The 22,125-nt window shown below is 39.7% G+C and overlaps 3 protein-coding genes across 3 annotated transcripts in view; all 3 read left to right on the forward strand.

The window, feature by feature from the left end:
• The window catches only part of LOC124259597, a 15,215-nt gene extending 4,370 nt beyond the window's left edge, over positions 1 to 10,845 (forward strand). Inside the window, exons 4-20 of the mRNA XM_046693755.1 lie at positions 383 to 527; positions 999 to 1,123; positions 1,302 to 1,426; positions 2,475 to 2,654; positions 2,975 to 3,092; positions 3,460 to 3,503; positions 4,240 to 4,372; positions 4,821 to 4,864; positions 5,225 to 5,363; positions 5,678 to 5,721; positions 6,340 to 6,463; positions 6,778 to 6,821; positions 7,442 to 7,580; positions 7,894 to 7,937; positions 8,557 to 8,689; positions 9,232 to 9,275; positions 9,954 to 10,845. Of these exons, the coding sequence (XP_046549711.1) occupies positions 383 to 527; positions 999 to 1,123; positions 1,302 to 1,426; positions 2,475 to 2,654; positions 2,975 to 3,092; positions 3,460 to 3,503; positions 4,240 to 4,372; positions 4,821 to 4,864; positions 5,225 to 5,363; positions 5,678 to 5,721; positions 6,340 to 6,463; positions 6,778 to 6,821; positions 7,442 to 7,580; positions 7,894 to 7,937; positions 8,557 to 8,689; positions 9,232 to 9,275; positions 9,954 to 10,086 (1,758 nt within the window). The 3' untranslated portion in view covers positions 10,087 to 10,845. The remainder of the gene's footprint in view (positions 1 to 382; positions 528 to 998; positions 1,124 to 1,301; positions 1,427 to 2,474; positions 2,655 to 2,974; positions 3,093 to 3,459; positions 3,504 to 4,239; positions 4,373 to 4,820; positions 4,865 to 5,224; positions 5,364 to 5,677; positions 5,722 to 6,339; positions 6,464 to 6,777; positions 6,822 to 7,441; positions 7,581 to 7,893; positions 7,938 to 8,556; positions 8,690 to 9,231; positions 9,276 to 9,953) is intronic.
• Positions 10,846 to 12,786: 1,941 nt separating this feature from the next.
• LOC124259601 lies at positions 12,787 to 17,640 on the forward strand. The gene is made up of 4 exons (XM_046693760.1): positions 12,787 to 13,728; positions 14,332 to 14,499; positions 16,092 to 16,163; positions 16,563 to 17,640. Exons 1-4 carry the CDS (start codon positions 12,804 to 12,806, stop codon positions 17,600 to 17,602), a joined length of 2,205 nt encoding a protein of 734 aa, XP_046549716.1. The 5' UTR covers positions 12,787 to 12,803; the 3' UTR covers positions 17,603 to 17,640.
• An 84-nt stretch (positions 17,641 to 17,724) lies between these two features.
• LOC124259600 (protein dachsous-like) overlaps positions 17,725 to 22,125 on the forward strand; it is a 32,293-nt gene continuing 27,892 nt past the window's right edge. The window contains exons 1-3 of the mRNA XM_046693758.1: positions 17,725 to 17,913; positions 18,913 to 19,011; positions 21,138 to 21,257. Of these exons, the coding sequence (XP_046549714.1) occupies positions 17,725 to 17,913; positions 18,913 to 19,011; positions 21,138 to 21,257 (408 nt within the window). The remainder of the gene's footprint in view (positions 17,914 to 18,912; positions 19,012 to 21,137; positions 21,258 to 22,125) is intronic.

The raw sequence follows: 22,125 nt of genomic DNA on the forward strand, positions 1-22,125 counted from the left end.
GATCGTTAATTCGCATCGATGCAGGTGTCATGTGTAGTTGTGCTTGCTGTTCATTTATACCGTTTCCATTCCAAGTAATCTACCAAACTGACATACCTCATAAATCAAATTTCGTGATTCTTATCAACGCACCTGTATTGGGTCTTACCTATTTGCGCTGACGTTTTATACTTACAATCTTTTTGTCTCAATCGTATTCCAGAGTGTATTGTTATTTTGGAAGAGTATCTTGAATCTTTTTGAGCAAACGCGTTACCAAGTGAAATGAAACATTTTCTCCTAAACCGGCCCTTATGTTGGGGAAGACATCAGCATTTATGAAGCAATGAACAGGTAGGTTGTTTGGATTTGCTAACCAGTGAGTTTTACTCCGTGTCCTCAGATCGCGACCCAAGTTAAAGATAGTAAGAAATTGGTCCCAACGCTCCCGGAACACAAGAAGTCAACTGAGGATTTGACACACACAGCCAAGCTAATCATCACCATAAAGCAGCACAACAACACACATGCTCCATATTTTTCACAAGGTAAATGCGTATAGTTCTTGAACATCAATTGCTGTATTCCTCCATTAGTCCTCTGAGAAGAGGTGGTTCATCCTGACGCATTGGCAGTTATGATAGGAAGTGGGATGCTTGATCAGAATACAAAGTATCCCAAGCCGCTGTAAAACCTTAATGGTAGACGTGTGAAGGATATCATGAACCTTAACCATCAAGGAGATCAACCATGTCTGATTGGGTTCATTAATTTTGTCTCCTACCGTTCCGTGGTTGTTAAGGGGAACACTTGACTTCCCCAAGCAAGCAGTTTGGGTGGGTATTCTGACAGGGTAAGGACAAGCTCACCCGCCGTGATATTTCTGGAATATTGCTAAAAAACGGCGTAAAACCAAACTCACTCACTCACTACATGAGGGTGAAACTAGTTTCCTTTAGTGCGAGTTTATATTGATATAATTTGCCTACTAATATTACAGAGTATATTTTAACCATCAGGTGTATATACCACGGGCGTGTCCGCTATTGCGAGTAAAACCCAACAGGTTCTCGTACCAGGATTCCAAGCAGTAGACGAGGATGGGGACAACGTTACATTTACCATAATTTCCGGCAACATCAGGGTAAGCTTGCAGAATGTTCAGCCTAAATTATAAATTCAATGCCATTTTACTGTATCGGAGCTACAAGGTCCCGTTAGAACAGTGTTCAGCGACCAATGCTTGTTGTAAGAGGCGACTGGTGGGACAGGTAGGTGCGCTGACTTGTACTGCTTTATACATGTTTGCTCTTCCTTTGCAGGATACTTTCAAGATTAACCGGATAACTGGGATCATCACGTTGGCCTACGATATAGATGAGCATGTCCCTCACATTGTAAACCTCACTGTCAAAGCAATGGATGATGCTGAAATGGTTAAGACAGGGTGATTTGTTCTTTTTACGTGTATACTGTTTACAGTCATGCCATCATACAAAAACACCACACCCCCACCCATCACCCACCAACCACCAACAACGCCCGACCACCAACCCACCAACCATCACCCATCACCACCCGTCACTCACCAACCATCACCCACATACCATCACCCACCACCCACCACCATCACCCACCACCCACCACCAACCACCGTCACCCACCACCATCACCCACACCCACCACCATCACCCACCACCCACCAACTATCACCCACCACCACCCGTCACTCACCAACCATCACCCACATACCATCACCATCACCCACCACCCACCACCATCACCAACCACCCACCACCCACCACCATCACCCACCACCCACCACCAACCACCGTCACCCACCACCATCACCCACACCCACCACCATCACCCACCACCCACCAACTATCACCCACCACCACCCGTCACTCACCAACCATCACCCACATACCATCACCCACCACCCACCACCATCACCAACCACCCACCACCAACCACCGTCACCCACCACCATCACCCACACCCACCACCATCACCCACCACCCACCAACTATCACCCACCACCACCCGTCACTCACCAACCATCACTCATCTGCTTATGGAGACGGTTCATGGTTGTACATGATTTTGAAGGAAAGAAAACTAAATTCCAGATTCCAGATTTCTCTCTTCATTATTGCAATATTGTGGACCCAGGAAAGTCATACTATGTCCAAATGGCCTTATGATGGATAAGCAGTGTCATAAACAAAACTGTGTATTTTCTTGTGCATGAATTTCACCAAATGTCACTATATCCACTTTACACTGGTTGATACGTTGGATTGATTGTTTGGCTTGTTGTTTAACGCCGCACTCAGCAATATCCCAGCTGTATGGCGGCGGTCTGTAAATAATTATTTTTCTTGTTTATATATCTAGGATTGAACATTAGTTTAACTAATTTTCTTCGGGAATTGCTATTTCCAAAACATACTGTTAAATTTATTGCATTTATCTTGTTCACCATATTGCAGGACGTGTTTGGTTCAGATCACCCTTGAAGGCTCATCAAGCCGACAATGCTATTCTCCCTCAGAGCTGAGCCACCAGATCGGGTCTAACACATCACCACAGACTCAGTTCATTGCCCCTCTTGGAGCTCTAGCAGGCCTGTTAGCCATAGCAATCATCGCATGCCTTGTCCTCTTCGTCAAGTATGTACAAAAATGACAATGTATTGACGGTCCTTTGGCTTAAACATAATGCCATGTTAACTTGAATTTAGATAAATTTAATTTAAACAGTACAAACTTGCTTGAAATGATCGTGATATAATATGCTGATATTATTATGTATGATAACAGTTGCTAGTAGAATAACTTTGTGAAAGCAAATCGCAAATAAATGATGGCAACGTGGTTCAATTCGCTCATGGTTTTGCTGAGGCGTCCATACAGTATATGTAATTGTGACACTTTGGTATGCAATGAGCAGCTGCTATAGTAATGCGAGTATTATGTTTATTGTTCTACAGACTCCGTCTTACAAACAGAAACGCTTCACCTGAGACGGTGAACCAAGACAGACACAGTGACAAATCTCAAACAAGAAGAGATGAAGCATACCGGTTGTCTGGTGATCCTGATCAATTTGTAAGGGCGTTGGTGGAGAATTGCGATTTTTTAAAACAAGATTTCACCGTTTCACCGTAACGATTTAGCTAATGTGGGGACCAAATGTGACGCTTATTACTTAATAACCTTCGGGAGCGGTTAGCGTGTGGTCAAACAAAAATAAACTCTCAAAACTTTGGTTCGAACTTGCGACCAGCAGGCTTTCTGTGAGCGACACTCCCAGTTTCAGCCCCATTAGAACACTGCGTCATTCTGGACTGAAATATGTTTGTATATGCTTAACCACATTTATCCTCTGTCTTTCCGGGGTAAAGATGGCGGGCTCAGTGCTGACCATATAACAGATGATGTGTGCATTTACCATTTGTTTAATTTCCTGTTGCAGAAGAGCGGTGTGGAAAATCGAGCATATGTTCCCCTTGAGAGGAGGTAAAGTACTTTCATTTTCCGTCCTTCTCGTAGTTGCCAAAACAGAATAGAATGTTGTCACGTCAACTAATTTGTAATAAATCAAAAAGTTACCTTCAATGGATAACTGACAATTATGCTCTGGCATCTTCTAGCTATGCACGACAGCGAAAATACTAGAAACCTAATGCATCTGGACGATTAAAATATATTCACCCTGTAAATAGTGTCATATGTATTGTTGCAAAGCATAATGTTACCTTTCAACTAATTTGTAATAAGACATAATGTTACCTTCACATGGATCGCTGACATAAGTTATGCTCCGGCCTGCTGGCCTCTCCTAGGTATGTCTAGGTAGATACAACATATACACAAACAGACCTCGACATTACACTAGTGACCACCCATGGTTCGCAACTATCATGACGTTAAAGAATTTATTGATTCCTTTCTGACACACCTGCATGTACTATGCAACAGCTACAGTATGTTGTAATTCTACCCGTGAATATCCGGGTTAGAACTGATCTTCAGCGACCTATGCTTGTCGTAAGAGGCGACTAACAAGATCGGGTGGTCAGGCTCGCTGACTTGGTTGACACATGTCTTCGTATCCAACTGCGTAGATCGATGCTCATGATCACTGGATTGTCTGGTCCAGATACGATTATTTACAGACCGCCGCCATATAGGTGCATTATTGCTGAGTGGGCGCTACACAACAAACCGAACAGATGTTGTAATTCTTCTGTAGGGATATCCAGAGTGACAGAAATGCCGAATATGAAGGAATGCGAAACAGGCACCAGGACAGGAACAGCGACTTATCTCAAGGCAGAAGAGCTGATTATGAAGCCGACCGGGGACCTGGTGGTCACAGACGATTAGTAAGTAGTTATCATTGCATGCGTATACGTGTGAGAATGCCTTGAACGAGCTTTTTGGTGTTTGAAAAACATTAAATTCTTCACCACAACGTTTTATTTTAATGTGGGGATCAAATATGACGCTATTTACTTTGTTGAATCCTCGTGAATGGTAAGGGTAAGCTCAAACAACGAGTGTTCAAACAATGATGCATTAAGATAGCTTTTCATTCGAATTCACAACAAGTAGGGTTTTTGGGAGAGGCACTGTAAGTTTCAGCACCATAGACCACTTTGGTACATATGACACATCCTCCAAGTAATGCTTAATCCTTTAGATATATATTGGAACATAATTACTGACCTTCATCCTCTGTCTTTCCGAGGTAAGCATAGCATAATCAATGTTGCCAATATAACTGTCACAGATGATGTGTACATTTAACATCTGTTTTATTTCCTGTTGTAGTCGAACCAAGAGAACAATCCAGCATATGTTCCCCATTACACGAGGTAAAGAACTTTCATTCAGCGTCATTTTTACAGTTACAAAACAGGTCATAATGTTATCACTTCAACTAGTTTGTGATAAGACATCAAGTTGCCTTCAAATGGATTACAGACATCAGTTATTCCCTGGCCTCTTTCAGCTATGCATATGTGTGTAGGAGTGGTTGGGTAGCACAGTGGTTAAAGCGTCCGCTCCTCACCCCGAAGACACGCCTGGGATTTCCCACATGAGTACAATGTGTGAAGCCCATTTCTGGTGTCCTCCGTCGAGATACTACTGGAATAATGCTAGAATTGGCGTAAAACTAAAACTCACTCATTCACTAACTTCAGTATGTGTGTTATGGTGTAATTCTTCTGTAGACTTAATCAGAGCGAAGGTAACGCCGCAGATGAGTCATTGCCAAAACGGTACCAGGACAGACACAGCGACTTATCGCAAGGCAGAAGAGCTGATTCTGACAACGAAGCTCAACGGGCACCTACTGCTCACAATCGATTTGTAAGTATATAGTTATGATTGCATGCGTATGGTTGTGAGTGCGTGTTTGATTAGATATTAGCTGCTAAATATTATGCAAAACTTAGTAACTTCGCAGTATTTTATCTTAACCTGAGGACCAAATGTGACTCTTTTATTTACTTATATGAATCGCCGATAAGGCCAGGGTGTGCTCAAACAGTACTCCACTATCACGTCGAAGATCGGGAAAATATCATCTGAGTTTCCAATGTACTGATGGCGAGCTCAGTGTCGCCAATATAACAGATGTAGATGATGTGTACATTTGTCATTTGTTCTATTTCCTGTTGTAGTCGAACGAAGTGAACAACCCAGGTTATGTTTCCCATGACAGGAGGTAAAGTACTTTCATTTTGCGTCCTTCTTGTAGTTGCCGAACAGAATATAATGTTGTCACTTCAACTGATTTGTAATAAATCAAAAAGTTGCCTTCAAATGCATGACTGACATCAGTTATGCTCTGGCCTCTTTTAGCTATGCACGCCAGCGAAAATTCCAGAAACCTAATGTATCAGGAAAATTAAAATATATTCAGCCTTTAAGTAGTGTTTTAAGTATTGCTGCAGTACATTATCAAATTTAGTAAACAGATGCATCACCCACTACCGCGTTAGCTACATATTTGCAGAAATGTGAGGCCAAATATACTTTCGGTCCCCTTGACAGAAATGGAATCATCATCGGTTGTTATTTTCAGGGGGTAGTTTCTGTTGAAGTGCTTTTTACACGATGAATATGAGGTACCAGACCCTGGATGTCACATCTCCAAAGTATTGTTAAAGATGAACAGGGTCTAGGGTAATTATTTTCTTCCAAAAACGCAATATATATATGAATATATGTATATATGCAACTATCAGGTTCCAAAGGTAGTATGCGTTATTTGGACTATTTTAGAGTCTTGCTTGCAATGAAGCTGCTTCAGTATGTGTATTAGGATGTAATTCTTCTGTAGACGTCATCAGAGCGAAGGTAACGCCGCAGATGAGTCATTGCCAAAACGGTACCAGGACAGACAAGGCAGAAGAGCTGATTCTGACAACGAAGCTCAACGGGCACCTACTGCTCACAATCGATTTGTAAGTATATAGTTATGATTGCATGCGTATGGTTGTGAGTGCGTGTTTGATTAGATATTAGCTGCTAAATATTATGCAAAACTTAGTAACTTCGCAGTATTTTATCTTAACCTGAGGACCAAATGTGACTCTTTTATTTACTTATATGAATCGCCGATAAGGCCAGGGTGTGCTCAAACAGTACTCCACTATCACGTCGAAGATCGGGAAAATATCATCTGAGTTTCCAATGTACTGATGGCGAGCTCAGTGTCGCCAATATAACAGATGTAGATGATGTGTACATTTGTCATTTGTTCTATTTCCTGTTGTAGTCGAACGAAGTGAACAACCCAGGTTATGTTTCCCATGACAGGAGGTAAAGTACTTTCATTTTGCGTCCTTCTTGTAGTTGCCGAACAGAATATAATGTTGTCACTTCAACTGATTTGTAATAAATCAAAAAGTTGCCTTCAAATGCATGACTGACATCAGTTATGCTCTGGCCTCTTTTAGCTATGCACGCCAGCGAAAATTCCAGAAACCTAATGTATCAGGAAAATTAAAATATATTCAGCCTTTAAGTAGTGTTTTAAGTATTGCTGCAGTACATTATCAAATTTAGTAACAGATCCATTACCCGCTACCGCGCTAGCTACATATTTGCAGAAATGTGAGGCCAAATATACTTTCGGTCCCCTTGACAGAAATGGAATCGTCATCGGTTGTTATTTTCAGGGGGTAGTTTCTGTTGAAGTGCTTTTTACACGATGAATCATATGAGGTACCAGACGCACGATGTCACATCTCCAAAGTATTGTTAAAGATGAACAGGGTCTAGGGTAATTATTTTCTTCCAAAAACGCAATATATATATGAATATATGTATATATGCAACTATCAGGTTCCAAAGGTAGTATGCGTTATTTGGACTATTTTAGGGTCTTGCTTGCAATGAAGCTGCTTCAGTATGTGTGTTATGATGTAATTCTTCTGTAGACGTCGTCAGAGCGAAGGTAACGCCGCAGATGAGACCATGCCAAAATGGTACCAGAACAGACACTGGGATTTATCGCAAGGCAGAAGAGCTGATTCTGACAACGAAGCTCAACGGACACCTACTGCTGACAGTCGATTTGTAAGTATATAGTTATGATTGAATGCGTATGGTTGTGAGTGCGTGTTTGATGAGATATTAGCTGCTAAATATTATGCAAAATTTAGTAACGTCGCAGTATTTTATCTTAGCCTGAGGAGCAAATGTGACTCTTTTATTTACTTTTATGAATTGCCGATAAGGTCAGGGTGTGCTCAAACAGTACTCCACTATCACGTCGAAGATTGGGAAAATATCATCTGAGTTTCCGATGTGCGGATGGCGAGCTCAGTGTCGCCAATATAACAGATCTAGATGATGTGTACGTTGTCATTTGTTCTATTTCCTGTTGTAGTCGAACGAAGTGAACAACCCAGGTTATGTTTCCCATGACAGGAGGTAAAGTACTTTCATTTTGCGTCCTTCTTGTAGTTGCCGAATAGAATATAATGTTGTCACTTCAACTGATTTGTAATAAATCAAAACGTTGCCTTCAAATGCATGACTGACATCAGTTATGCTCTCTCCTCTTTTAGCTATGCACGCCAGCGAAAATTCCAGAAACCTAATGCATCAGGAAAATTAAAATATATTCAGCCTTTAAATAGTGTTTTAAGTATTGCTGCAGTACATTATCAAATTTAGTAAACAGATGCATCACCCGCTACCGCGTTAGCTACATATTTGCAGAAATGTGAGGCCAAATATACTTTCGGTCCCCTTGAAAGAAATGGAATCGTCATCGGTTGTTATTTCAGTGGTAGTTTCTGTTGAAGTGCTTTTTACAAGATGAAACATATGAGGTACCAGACGCACGATGTCACATCTCCAAAGTATTGTTAAAGATGAACAGGGTCTAGGGTAATTATTCTCTTCCAAAAACGCAATATATATATGAATATATGTATATATGCAACTATCAGGTTCCAAAGGTAGTATGCGTTATTTGGACTATTTTAGAGTCTTGCTTGCAATGAAGCTGCTTCAGTATGTGTGTTATGATGTAATTCTTCTGTAGACGTCATCAGAACGAAGGTAACGCCGCAGATGAGACCATGCCAAAATGGTACCAGAACAGACACTGGGACTTATCGCAAGGCAGAAGAGATGACAATGAAGCTAATTGGGGATCTGCTGGTCAAAGGCGACTTGTGAGTAGATATGTTTGCATGTGTATAGGTGTAAGAGTCCGTTGGCTGAGACATTTGCTGCCTAACAATTATGTAAAGCTTCACAACTGCGCTTTATCTTTATGTGGGGATCAAATGTGATTTTATTTTACTATTGAAAAGCCGATAGTAGATGGTGTGCTCAAACAATACTCAAAACTGTCACCTTGTAGATTGGAGATGGGATGCTTTACCATTGTGTTTTAGCATAATGTGGGGACTAATGTGGCGCACATTGTTTCGTCAACACTCGAGGTCGGTCTGGTCAAACAATGACGCACTACCAAGACTTTGGTTCGAACCCACGGCCAGTGAACATTTAGCGAGTGACACTGTAACTCAGCTTCAGCACTATAGAACACTGTGTCACATATTACAAAGGAATGCTGGACCCTTGAGAAATATATTTCCATATGATCAATCACATTAATCCCCTGACTTTATGATGGAAGGATAGCGGGCACACTGTCTGCATATGTACCAGATGATTTATGTTTTTACAATTTTTGTATTTGTTTTTGTAGACGTCAGGAGAGAACAATCCAGGTTTTGTTCCCCAAGAAAGGAGGTAAAGTACGTTCATTTTGCGTCCATGTAGTTGCTGAACGGAATATAATGCTGTCACCTCAACTAATTTGTAATAAGACATAAAGTTGCCTTTAAATGGACCACTGACCTTAATTATGCTCTGGCCTCTTTTAGGTATGCACGACAGCGATTATTCTAGAAACCTGATAACAGTAACATTTAACTGAATTCAGTCGGTAAAGGGTGTCATATTTATTGTTGAAGTACATCATGTAATTTTGAAGACAAGTGCATCTTCATCCATATTTGCGGAAATGTGATGCGAAATCTTTTAAAGAACTGGAATCGTTCTCATTTGGTGTCAGTCGATACTTCTGTTGAAGTGCTTTCTCCTACATGTAGCGTGTAGGTGCCAGTTTAGAGTCATTATATGCTTCCAAAACTCATACTATACTCATGGAAACGAATAAGGGAACACATGAAAGTACAAGTGTTCCTTTATTCTTTTCCAGGTTTCTTCACAAGGTATGTATTGGACTGTGGGTGAAATCCTGGGAATAGATAAAGGAACACTTGTACTTTCATGTGTTCCCTTATTCGTTTCCATGAGTATATACGCATACACAGATTTATTGTCAATATCTTTTGAAGTGTTCCCTCCGACATGAGTTTTGTGTTAGGAACGAGATCTTAAGTGGCGAATCTCTTTATGTTTCAGTATGACGAGAACACTTGCATTGCCGAACCAACCACCGCGTGAGCCCCGCCCAGTCAGCGATGAACAGCTATACCGGGGAGAAACATATTACCGAGGTCCTCCAGGGCACCGCCGATTTGATAGCCGTTTCTGAAAGTTTAAGAAAGAAATATAGACATTGGCTACTTATGTAGTGAACAACGTCGAATTCAGGTTATGGTTGTGTAATCGTGTGTTTGATTGCTCTCCGCCGATGTGATGATCTGTGTTAATCTTGCTGCGGATTTGGGACTCATTTGCATATACTCTACAGGATAATGTTTTTTTACAGCATGTTATATTTCGGTTCACACATTTTCTAGTTCATGTGTAGGTTGCGTCGGATCAGGGATTCGAGCCCTCACTCTGAATAAGCACCTAATCGCCAGTACACAAAATCAGTGATCTAACAACTCAGCCACTGTCGCCTCCGGACAAGATGGACGTCTGATAACCGGTAGCCTTGACAACTATTTTTGTATATATCTGTGATAAAGGGACGGCCTATTCGTTGATTTATCCATATCGAGGAACTTTAAGTATTCTTTGTTATTCACAAGAAGTCCCCAAACTAATAAAATTAAAAACTACTTCTAAATAACCGTGATTGTACTACATGAATAGATGCGTTCCGTAATATTGTCGTATCATATTGATCTTGCTAGTGGTTTGTATATATTACACATACGAGGAATATTATTCGTGCTAAGATATTTGTCATGTTTCACAGTATTCATTCGTCAGGCATTTTTTATATTTTAAAAAAATCAGTAAACTAGAACACGGTGTCATGTGCTATTTCCCATATTGACTTGTACCAATATTCCAATGTACCGATGCGATTAAAACACTCCCGCTTCAACTGGGTCGCTGAGGGCCGAAACGTGTTGTATTTGAACGAACGAATCGTACATAAAATACCACTTACTTTCTGCATTTTCAAAGCTTGGAGATTGTATGCTTACATTGTGGACTAAGATGACTGAATTCAATACAGTAGCAGACACTTAGTATCAACTAGTTTGTGGTTGTGAAGGATTCGTTCAATGCAGTTCTTGTCAAATGCTTCATGAAGGTTGTGATTTATGGCCCTGCTTAACGCTAGTTGGACAGAAAATCAACAACCTGTACACACAAATCACGAAGCCAGAGCGATTGGTTATTGGTTCCAGAACCTGTCGTGGGTGTGATTTTACGACCCGTCTAGCATTATTCCACTAGTACGACGGGACACAGAAGCACAGGAAATACGTTTCACACAGAAACACCGGTTTCACGTTGGGAATCGAACTGTATCTTTGGCGTGACGGATGAACGCTTTCACATTTAGGCTACCCCACTATGTGAAAACAATGATATTGCAGAGCTGGTCAACTAGACGATTTGGAACATAAACAGTGCATTCACTTGGACTAAAACACACAAATTTGCTGCAGTGCAAACTGTTTTTGTTTTGAGCGTATTGTAACTCTATGGGTACAATACTAGCACTAAGTGCATTTTAAAACACTATTTGACAACGCGTATAATATTATGGTTTGGATGTGTTACAGTCAACGTGTAAAATGAATCAGTGTATAACATGGAATTCGCCTAGGCGAATTTACAAATGCCAAAATATTTCAGTCAGTACTATTTTGTCAATTTATTTTACAGGTTGACTTAAACTCAGTAGGCAGTTCAGAAGCGCTCACAACCATCCCAGACAACAGACAAATACTAGCATTAAAGACAAAGCATAAAAATGTATTGAATATTGAGTTCGTTTCGTCCTGTCATTCACAGTAAGAGGGTGATCTAAATGTTTAGTAGTCGTTACCATTATAATAAAATGGGCAGTTGTTTATTACTAATTACTTAAGTGCAAATATCCGTCGTTTTTCGCATTGACTGTATATGGCAGTTATTCCTATATTATTGTCCAGCGAAGCAGTCGTAGAATATTGGGTGTTGTTTAGGCCAGATTCAACTGATATATAATGCCATTGTTCTTAAAGTGAGTGAGTGAGTTTAGTTTTAGCAATATTCCAGCAATATCACGGCGGGGGACACCAGAATTGGGCTTCACACATTGTGCCCATGTGGGGAATCGAACCCGGGTCTTCGGCGTCACGAGCGATCGCCTTAACCACTAGGCTACCCCACCGCCCCTGTTCTTGAAGAATCATAACGGTGCAATGAACATTTCGAACAAATATTGTGTATTTGTGTTCTGTATCGAAATTTTGCACAGCAACAGTGGCCAAGAATAAATTGACGAAAATACACATAACAAATTCGACAGAAATAGAACAGAATATGATTTGGGTTTACAAGTATACAGTGGAGGTTCATTAAAAATAAAGCTGAATACGCAATACCCTCTAACATTTAAATTTGCATGCTTAGCAAACAGAAGCAATTTTGTTTTATTTTAAAAATCCATGCAGTTTTATATATTCTATCTTAATTTTTATGTCAGGATAAGTCATATGGCTCATAGAGCCTTTTTGACCACATCGCACATAATGTTCACGTGTAAAGTTAAAGCAAACCTGGCAGGACTGATGAAGATACACGATTTAAGTTTATTTATATCATAATATTAGTCATGGTCACCCAGGATTTTAATAACACGTTACAGATAAACTCTCGCGTGTTTTATCTGCTTATCGCAGCATTGTTTTATCTATCTTCTTTAGAAGTGTTTGGTTGTGTCTAAAGTGGGAGGACCTTATCTGATAAACGTTTATAGGTGCGACCGTGAGAATTCCAAACAATGATCGGCCTGCTTTTGAACTGCTGTATAACAGAACTGTTGGAACAAAAGGATTCCAAGAGACGTAGAACACCATGAACAATATTTCTGTCTTGATTTGGTTCTTACTTCCATTATTGGTCCTATCTGGTAGCTATGAAGAAAGGGGTCGACAGATTTTCTATCCAAGATCTCTGCCAAGGACTGGATTTCAAAGAAGGCAATCTGAAGACACGAAGGGTATATCGCCTGATGCACGTGTTTCTAAAGGATACCACATAAATCAACTAAAACGTCAGGGCTATGAGATCAAGAAGGATGTGTATAGACGTCATATGAATCAGTCACAAAACAGGTCTATTATGCCCCAATTCGCAGGTACACCATTCAATACATCACGAAATGCATCTCTAAATTTCAACCGTACCTGCAACGATGTGTTTTACTTTGGCAACTCGAGTGCTAAGTTTGTCCTCGCTCCCCACATAATGGAGCCACTGATGAGACTGCAAATGTCCCAAGATGGAAGGAAACTGTTGACAAGTTTGTCTAACCTGTTCAGGAATATGAGCGAGAAAGACATTAACATGATATCTTCAATCCTATCACAGGGAAATGTGTACACGCCTCCATCGGGAGGTTTCATCAGTCTTTTGGATAGGTTATGGGCAACTGGAAATGGAAGCCAACTCATCTTGAGGATGGTGCGTATCCTCAACACCCTCACGTCCGGTCAAATTTTAAAGCTGCTGAACCTTATTCCAATGACCCCACAGAACACGTCTTCGAGCCTTTCACTTCTAATTCATTTCCTGTCGGACCAACCTGGACACGACCTAGTGAATGGCATATTTGGTAGAAACGTGAGTGAGAGTCTTCTGAAGTATGTGTCGTTCATAACCCAACTGCTTATAAACACTACACCCAGCATGTTTAGCCAAATCGTTGCGAATGGAAGCCGCCTGAATGCCATTTTGATGGGTAAAATGAGAAATGGCCTGACATCGGATGCCAGTACAGGTGCGTGAAAAATTTCAAAGACGGTGACCTAGTTACATAAACTGCCTAGCATTTGAAAGTACTCATCATTGTTTGATGGTGGCTAAATAGATAAAAGCAATTATGTGTTATGAGATGGTGGTGTATTTAGTATGGGTATTATAGATGTATTTCATACCTTACGTGTGCAGTGTTTCGGGTCGTTGCCACTTAGAATCATTTAGATATTATTAACGTTGGTATTTTTCGGGTCTCAATTTTCAAGCGTATACTTTCTTTTGTCTTTTTTTCCCATACTGCCATGTGGTTAACATAATAACATAGAAACGATTGTAACTGACATTTAGCACTTCTACCTTTTCGGTTTTTTGTCATAATGCATATATATGTGTTAACTGTTCCAGCCTACAGATTGAATTTTCTTTCATTTTTTGTAATCGAGTTATGTTTATCAGCAGAAAATGTCGGCTAACTCACGCAAAAGGGTAGTATATGCTTGTCTAATATATTCTAATTGAATACAGAATATAACGTTTTATGTCAATATCCCTTAAGTTATGCCATCATTATTTATCCACAATTCAGACATTGTGCATGACTAGTTATCCTCCTCTACATGGTCAGGCATGCAGAATGTCACCGTGAGGATTTCAGAAGCAGCACTTGGACAGGACTGTCAACATTCAATATGTAAAGTAAAACAGAGTGCCTGCTGTCGAGGCAATGATGGGATGTTGACGTGCACTTGTTTGTCGGGATACCTAAGATCAGTCAACGGAACATGCATTACTGGTAAGTTCACGGAAGATATGACCTACACGCATGCATGCATGCATATATGTATGTATGTATGTATGTATGTGTGTGTATGTGTGTGTATGTATGTATGTATGTATGTATGTATGTATGTATGTATGTATGTATGTATGTATGTATGTATGTATGTATGTATGTATGTATGTATGTATGTATGTATGTATGTATGTATGCACAAATGTACGAGGGGCGTCCCAAAAGTAGTCGGCCTCTTCTAGAAAATTATACAAATGCAGCTGTTTTCATGTTTTATTTTTCTACATATTATCTGTCAACTTCAAGCAAATTGCTTTTGCCATGATCCAGCCTCACGATCCCCATGTTGTTTGACTCTTTATCTTGGTATCACAAAAAATGCAAAATCTGCATAAATGCATCACAAACTTCAGGAAACAAGATATGCAAGAAACATTTTGTGTGTTTGAGATAGGCAGAAGTCCTCTAGAATCAAACGTAGATATTAAAGTGAATAAAAATGCAATTTGAAATTGCAATCGCTTGTTAAAGTGATTCCCTCATGATGTTTACTGAAAGAGCGTTTTTGAGACACTACCAAATCCCTTTCAGATGTCGTAATTATAAGGACATAATTTATTCTAATGTTTTCAATTATTCATACATGATACCAAGGGTTCAAACTAAATACTGAATGGTCACACAAGTGTCAGCACTCAATATGTTGTAAACAGTACAAGCTTGAATATCTGGACACATTGTTTTTGAAAGATTAAAATGGGGATGTCCTTTAAAAACAGCCCCGTAGAAATATAAATCAAGCAATCCAAATCTTTGAATGTTGATTATGACGGGAAGCCATCCAATACTATACTGAACATGTTTCATAACCCGTGAAGGTCCGGGTTAGAATGAACCTTCAGCACCCCATGCTTGTCGTAAGAGGCGACTAACGGGATCGGGTGGTCAGGCACGGTGGCTTGATTGACACATGACATGTTCCAAATTGCGCAGATCGATGTCTATGCTGTTGATCACTGGATTGTCTGGTCCATACTCGATTATTTACTGACCGCCGCCATATAGCTGGAATATTGCTGAGTGCGGCGTAAAACTAAACTCACTCACATATTTCATAAGATATTATCTGATTGCATACCATTATCCAAGAGGTACAAAATGACAGATCGCTTTTCACTTTCTGCAATTTTTAAAGAAATATTATACCCCAATGTGTTGTGATGACTTATATCTTGTTAACCACATTACCCACATTTTGGATATGGCTTTTTTAATGATTCCTTCAAAATAAGATGGAAGCTTTTCTAACATTGGACATCGAGAATATAGTTAGGCCGACTACTCTTGGGACGCCTCTCGTATGTATGTAGGTGTGTGTGTCTGTCTGTGTCTATGACTGAATGCATGCATGCATGCATGTATGTCATGTATGTGTGTTTGTGTCCCCTTTCCACTACCGCAAACAACCAATGGATATATTGATACCGGAAAAAGGTCCACTGATATTTATAATTTCACTATTAACCTCTGACTATTGCAAGAGCAAATTCCACGTTCTGTAAGATCACTGGTGTTCATTCACAACATTTCAGCACCAACGAAATTACTGGAAGAGACTCCGCATGAATATTGGATTCATCCCAATGCCCAGTTGGGAAAAGTCGGTAGGTGGATACCTGTATCAGTAATATTGTATCACAATGCCTTCATTCGTCATTTTTCTGTAATATATCATGCTTTAAAGTAAAGAGTACGTGTCCTCTTTTAATATTTTAACCATAGTTTCAGACGTTTACAAAGGTAACGGACAAATATCATTCATGGAAAACAGTATCCGGGAATTCATATTTGTGTACTGATTTGCCGCTGCATTAAGTAGAGAATATCTTGAGGTCAACATTATGTAATATCATAATAGGTTGAAAAGTAGAATCAGTGGGTGAATGAGTATATATTACGTTTCTATTTAATAAATTCATAGGCAACAGTAGGATATAAACCGGTATCCCTAACACATGTTGCAATTGTCTACTCACCTAACATATTATCCTAATGATCTTCAGTGGCGACGCTGCCCCTCCTCTCGTTCCCTGATGTATTAGATCATCTGTATGTCTCCGTCGACGTCTTTCCCCGAGACAGTGGTATGGCAGCCGTCGTCAACGGCAGCTACATCTTCTTGGTGCTTGTGACCCTACCGCGATACAAGACCTTTATGCTGCATATAACAGCCTCAACAGGATACACTCATATCCATCAAGTACTCCCAGTGCGGATTTCTACACTTGTCCACTCAGATCCCCAAACTGTCAGCGTCTTTGTTCTGGATGGTACTCGAAATGGAACACTGGTTGCTGACATCGTGAAGAATTTCAGTCAGGATTATCCGTATGCTCTTCAAATAACAAACACCTATCCAACTCAGATTGCTGATATCCTGTTCAGTTTATCACCACGCGGGCAATTGCTGTTGACACGTGATGTGGATCTGTCCTTACTGAGTGGGGATAACCTGACATGCTCCCTTGAGGCTTTCTTTAAAGTCACAGCTCGAGAAGAAGGATCAACCCAATCTGTGATACTGGCTAAAGTACATGTTCTCATCATAAAGAATTCATGTGATTACTTTGTACAAGAGAATGTACGAAACATATCTGTCCTGAAGAATGCATTACTGCCTTTCGATCAACCCCAGTTCATCATTAGTATATCCGATCTCAGTCCGGTCTTTAAGTATGAAAATGGTTCTGTAATACTCCAAGAATATTTGGACTTTGAAAATTCTCACCACCGCCATCTCCAGTTTTCAGTCAAGATACGAACTCGAGACGGACTACGAAGAACGTCCATTTCAGCAAATATTCATGTCGAGGATGTAAATGATGAACCGCCAGTTTTTGTGCTTCCAGTGCATGACTTCAGTATGATCAAAGGTTCTCCTAGAGGAAGCATAATTGGTATCGTGAAGGCCAAGGATCCTGATACTCCCGAACAACACCTGTCATATACCCTGTATGGACAGAACGCAAGGTTTTTCAGAATTGGACGTGATGGGGCGATAAGTGTAGATGCGATGAGTAAACCGAACAGAAATTTCAATTGACAGTTCCCAGTGGTTTAAATATGACAGTGTCCAGTGGTTTAAATTTGACCGTGCCCAGTGGTTTCAGTTTCAAAGTGTCAGTGTCTGACGGGGTGAGCCGGGCAGTTCGTGATAGTGTAATCATGGTGACCCTTATAACACGGACTATTCCAAAGAAAAACCTTCATCTGGAATTCCATTTGCGGATACCAGAACATTCTCCTCAAGGTGGTCGAGTGGGTAGTCTAAAGACAAACACTAGTGTTATAACTAATTACACAGACTTCCATATCTTCGAGGTACAGAACACACTTACGATCGACCGGAACACAGTAAGTGTTAATCATCCCGATCCTACATGGTCTTAAGAATGGACTTCCACATTGATACAATACGTTAACCTGGAAATCTACGCCAAAAGATTTCATTGTGAAGCCAACAAACATTATAATTTTTTCATGCAATTGACAATTGTATCATAAAATTAAAAGTTGTCATCACTTGCTTGACAACAACATTAGAATCTATGTCGAAACGTCGCCTTTCACAAAATAAAGAAGTTATATATCCATAAAATTATTATCAATCTATGTCGAAACGAAACCTTTCACAGAATACAGAAGTTGTATATCCATAAAAGTATCATCATTCTTCATCAACTCAACTTCTAAAATGCCCATCAAAGAAATTGATGGAGGCTGTCAATTTGATTAGTCTGTACAATTAGTAGTACAGATAAGAGTTTGTTCAATAACTAATAACATTTAGCTTTTCAAAATCTGTCTTCTTAATAGAATCGTTCTTTTGCAGATATAATGAATTACAGATGGTATCATTGCAGTCTAATTGAACAACACTCTACAGTTTACTATTATTATCATTCTGCAATGATCCATGTGCTAGCATTTGCTCAAATGCGGTTTCAAATGTGATGTTATATGCCATTGTTTTAGGAAACACTAAACTACCTTTATACGTGATTGAAATGGTTGAACTAAACGTTTGAATATTAAATCTGGTTGTGTAAGCATCATAATGATATAACTCTTTAATTCATAAACGAGTGTCAGTTCGTTGTTCCCATGTTTGCTCAGAATAACAACAATGTATGAAGAATGAACTCGGTGATATCACTATTACCTTAGCTCAAAGAGGTATCTGATAGTTGTACCTAACAAGGTGCATACTGTACATACATTTAAAGAAATAATTTTATTCATATGGAAAATATCCGCGAGCGTTTGATGGCAGTATATTTACTAGTGAAAAAATTGATCTATTCAAATGGCGTTCAAATACTATCCATAATTTCATTTTGTTTCATTTTACAGGGCAGTATCTCGATCATAAAGGATCTCGACAGAGAGTCAGGACCTTCACTCTCATTCACAATCATGGGTGTGGACAGAGATATGTACTGTGAACTGGTGGTAGATATAGAAGGCATTCAGTCTCTTTTAACTCGGAGCGATGGGGTAGCCTAGTGGCTAAAGAGTTCGCTCGTCACGCCGAAAGCGAGGGATCGATTCCCCACATGGGTACAAAGTGTGAAGCCCCTTGCAGTTGTGATATTGTTGGAATATTGCTAAAACTAAATTCATTCTTTTAATTCGGATCCTAGTTTAACCTTCTGCTAACCCAAACACCTGATGGCATCTGTTTTCAAGTATTGATATTTGTTGTCGTGTATGCCTGCCTACTGCAATTGATGTTGACAGCAACGTATCAAACAGACCTTTGTTGAAAGACAAAGTCTAGTCTATATAAACACGTCTGAAAAAAGGCTAAAAGTTTGTCTCAGTTCGAAAAAGATGCATATACAGTGGTCCCAAAAGGGTTTTTTCCTCTATAAACGTAGCCTGCTGTACCTTTTCTATCATCCTGTACACTGTCCACTGAGGAACAGAAACGACTAGCATGATGCAAACACGATAGACCTATTTGTCTGTCATGAACATACGTCCCAGGGTTCCCGAGCCACAAAGCGTTCGTAGCGCTTCGACATTCGTACGCCTATGATAAACATAACTACGTTATGAACGCTTCCTGGATCGGGTCGCTGGTATATATATATATATAGTGTTTAGGGGTTTTCTTTGCATATACTCCGTTGATGTTCCGCGTTTTCGTGAATGTGTGGCACTTTTGTTCCAAGAACCTGACGTCATATGGCAATGTCGTTACGTAGAGTGTCTGTCACGCAAGCAGCAAAACTGTGAAGTGTCAAGTCAAGTCAAAAGATGTTTATTGTATGAAAGGCCTCCGGCCCATATACATGAGAGTTACAGTGATAAAGAAATATTCTGGATATTTACATATATATTTAAGGGTATACAATACGCTTTATAAGAAGATCTCTTTTAGCTAATGCATATTTTATATATAAGGACAATCGAGCAAGAATATTTTCATTATTGGTTTGTAACAAAGAAATATATGCATAATGGGGCTGCTTTGCAAGAAGATGGTGCGGTATATACTTCTGTCTTAATTCGTGATAACAAGGACAAATCAGGGTAAAATGAATTTCATTTTCTATTCCAACGTTACATAAAGGACAATATCGACGTTCTTTCTGGACAGAAGTTTTTCTACCCTCATTAATCATTAATTGTCGATATAACAACATAAAGCTTTATGTATTTCGGTCCTTGGAATCATATGTTATCAGTGAGTGAGCAATATTCTACCAATATAAATAACGACGAGGAACACAATTCTCTTCAGACGTCGTTCCTATGGGGAACGAGCGAACGCTTGAACCGCTAGGCTACCCCAACGCCTCCATACCTTATAACATTTGACGTCTCTGGTTTAGCCTTGCTCCTTATCAATGTAGAACAAGTCTGATTAGTGGTATTATGCATGGCTCACATTCGTATGTCGTCTTCTGTGTGTCAACTTAACCAGCAATTGGGCGGGGCATTCAATCTGTTGTTCGTCGCGATTCATCTTTCTTTTCAAACCACCAACAGTAAGGTTCCATTACATGAAGGTTTGAATAAGTATGTGTATCTATATTCCAATATTTTATAATCTCAACTCTGGCTAGTCATTTAAACTATCATAACGTCCTACAAATTCATACACTATTTGACAACAAAGCATTCGCAGAATACCGGATTAATTTACAGGTTCGAATTAGGCGACTAACTGGATCGGGTAGTTTGGTTTGCTGACTTCGTTGATACATGTCACCGTGATGTCAGGCATTAGAGTTTCTGGTCCAAACTCAATTCTATTTCCAGTCGCGTTGCTGAATACTTCTGAATGCGGCATTAAACAAACACACAACACTGGTGTTAAATGCTATGAGACGCCATTTATTGTTCATAGTGTCATTTGAAATTTAAGTATTGAGAATGTTATTTAATTTTCCTTCTCAGGGTAATAATAATAGAAATATATTCAAGGCAGACAAAGTAACGGATTATCTCTCTTTCAAACAGGAATAGTGTAAGGCTCAAGTCAGTCAGTCAGAGCAGCTAATGACTAACGTTTTTATATTTTATATATTTAGCTGTTTAATGTGTAATTCAATGGTTTCATTGTTTAGATTCTTGGAACAATGCATGTTGTAATAGAGGACATCAATGACCACTCTCCTCAGTTTGACTCCAGTTCATATGACGTTTCGTTATTGGAGAACGACAGGACAACGATCTACAAACATGTGGTAAGTCTTACAAAATACAAAATGCATATTTTTACTATATTCGTTTATATAGCGTCTCTTTCACTTTATATGTAGGATTGAACACCCGTAGCCTACATGCTTGAGTGCTCACAATGTTGATCAATTAATGTGCAGTCAGAACCGGATGGATCGAACTCGGACGTGTCGAATCTCTGGCTGTACCTGAGTTTCGTCTCCGTCTGGATAAACCCTTGCGATATATGTAACTTTTTTTTACCACGATGTTTCGAAATTTCAGGCCCTTTTGAACTTTATTAATAGTGCCTACAGGGTTTTGTTTGGAACCGAAATTACCACAAACTGGAATTTGTATTAAACATACATGTAATGGCCAACACACAAAACAGACGAAGTAACATGCATGTACTACAAGGTGTCGTACGTTAGATCTGTGTTATCTGATAGCTAGGACAGACGTGTAAGAAATGTCCAACCTAGGTCAATATTTCTTTGGTTCCCAGGGTTCAGCTAGGTTCGACGTCATTTTCCTGCTCGGTTAATCTCAATGATTTGTAGCGCTAATTAAAGCTGCTCGTCTATTACTGTTAAAGGCTTAGTTCGCTGAATATCAATGACCTTTAGATATGTGTTTAGAGTTTAGGCCCGATTGATGATTGATGGTAACTGCCGACGACACACTTGATAACCGAAGTTGACCATCAAATTACAACCATCACCAGAACGCTACTAACGTGACAGCTAGCAAAACAGTGCACACGTTCGGTCCAATACAAAACTATGACACCCGTAGCATGTACATCACAATCGAATAACCGTATCATGTTTCTTTCGCCTTTTGCCACCGTGACATAAGGTGTATATTTTCTCTTGTCTCTGTATCGTTGTT

Source organism: Haliotis rubra, unplaced genomic scaffold (genome assembly GCF_003918875.1).
Source record: "Haliotis rubra isolate DU_JTF1 unplaced genomic scaffold, ASM391887v1 Scf73, whole genome shotgun sequence".
NCBI classification, from domain to species: Eukaryota; Metazoa; Mollusca; class Gastropoda; order Lepetellida; family Haliotidae; genus Haliotis; species Haliotis rubra.

Excerpts from the sequence above, each read along its gene's own strand:
- LOC124259601 (XM_046693760.1), top strand. The coding sequence starts at position 12,804 with ATGAACAATATTTCTGTCTTGATTTGGTTCTTACTTCCATTATTGGTC. Across the intron at positions 13,729-14,331 it reads GACATCGGATGCCAGTACAG|GCATGCAGAATGTCACCGTG; the intron begins GTGCGTGAAAAA and ends CTACATGGTCAG. Across the intron at positions 14,500-16,091 it reads CAACGGAACATGCATTACTG|CACCAACGAAATTACTGGAA; the intron begins GTAAGTTCACGG and ends ACAACATTTCAG.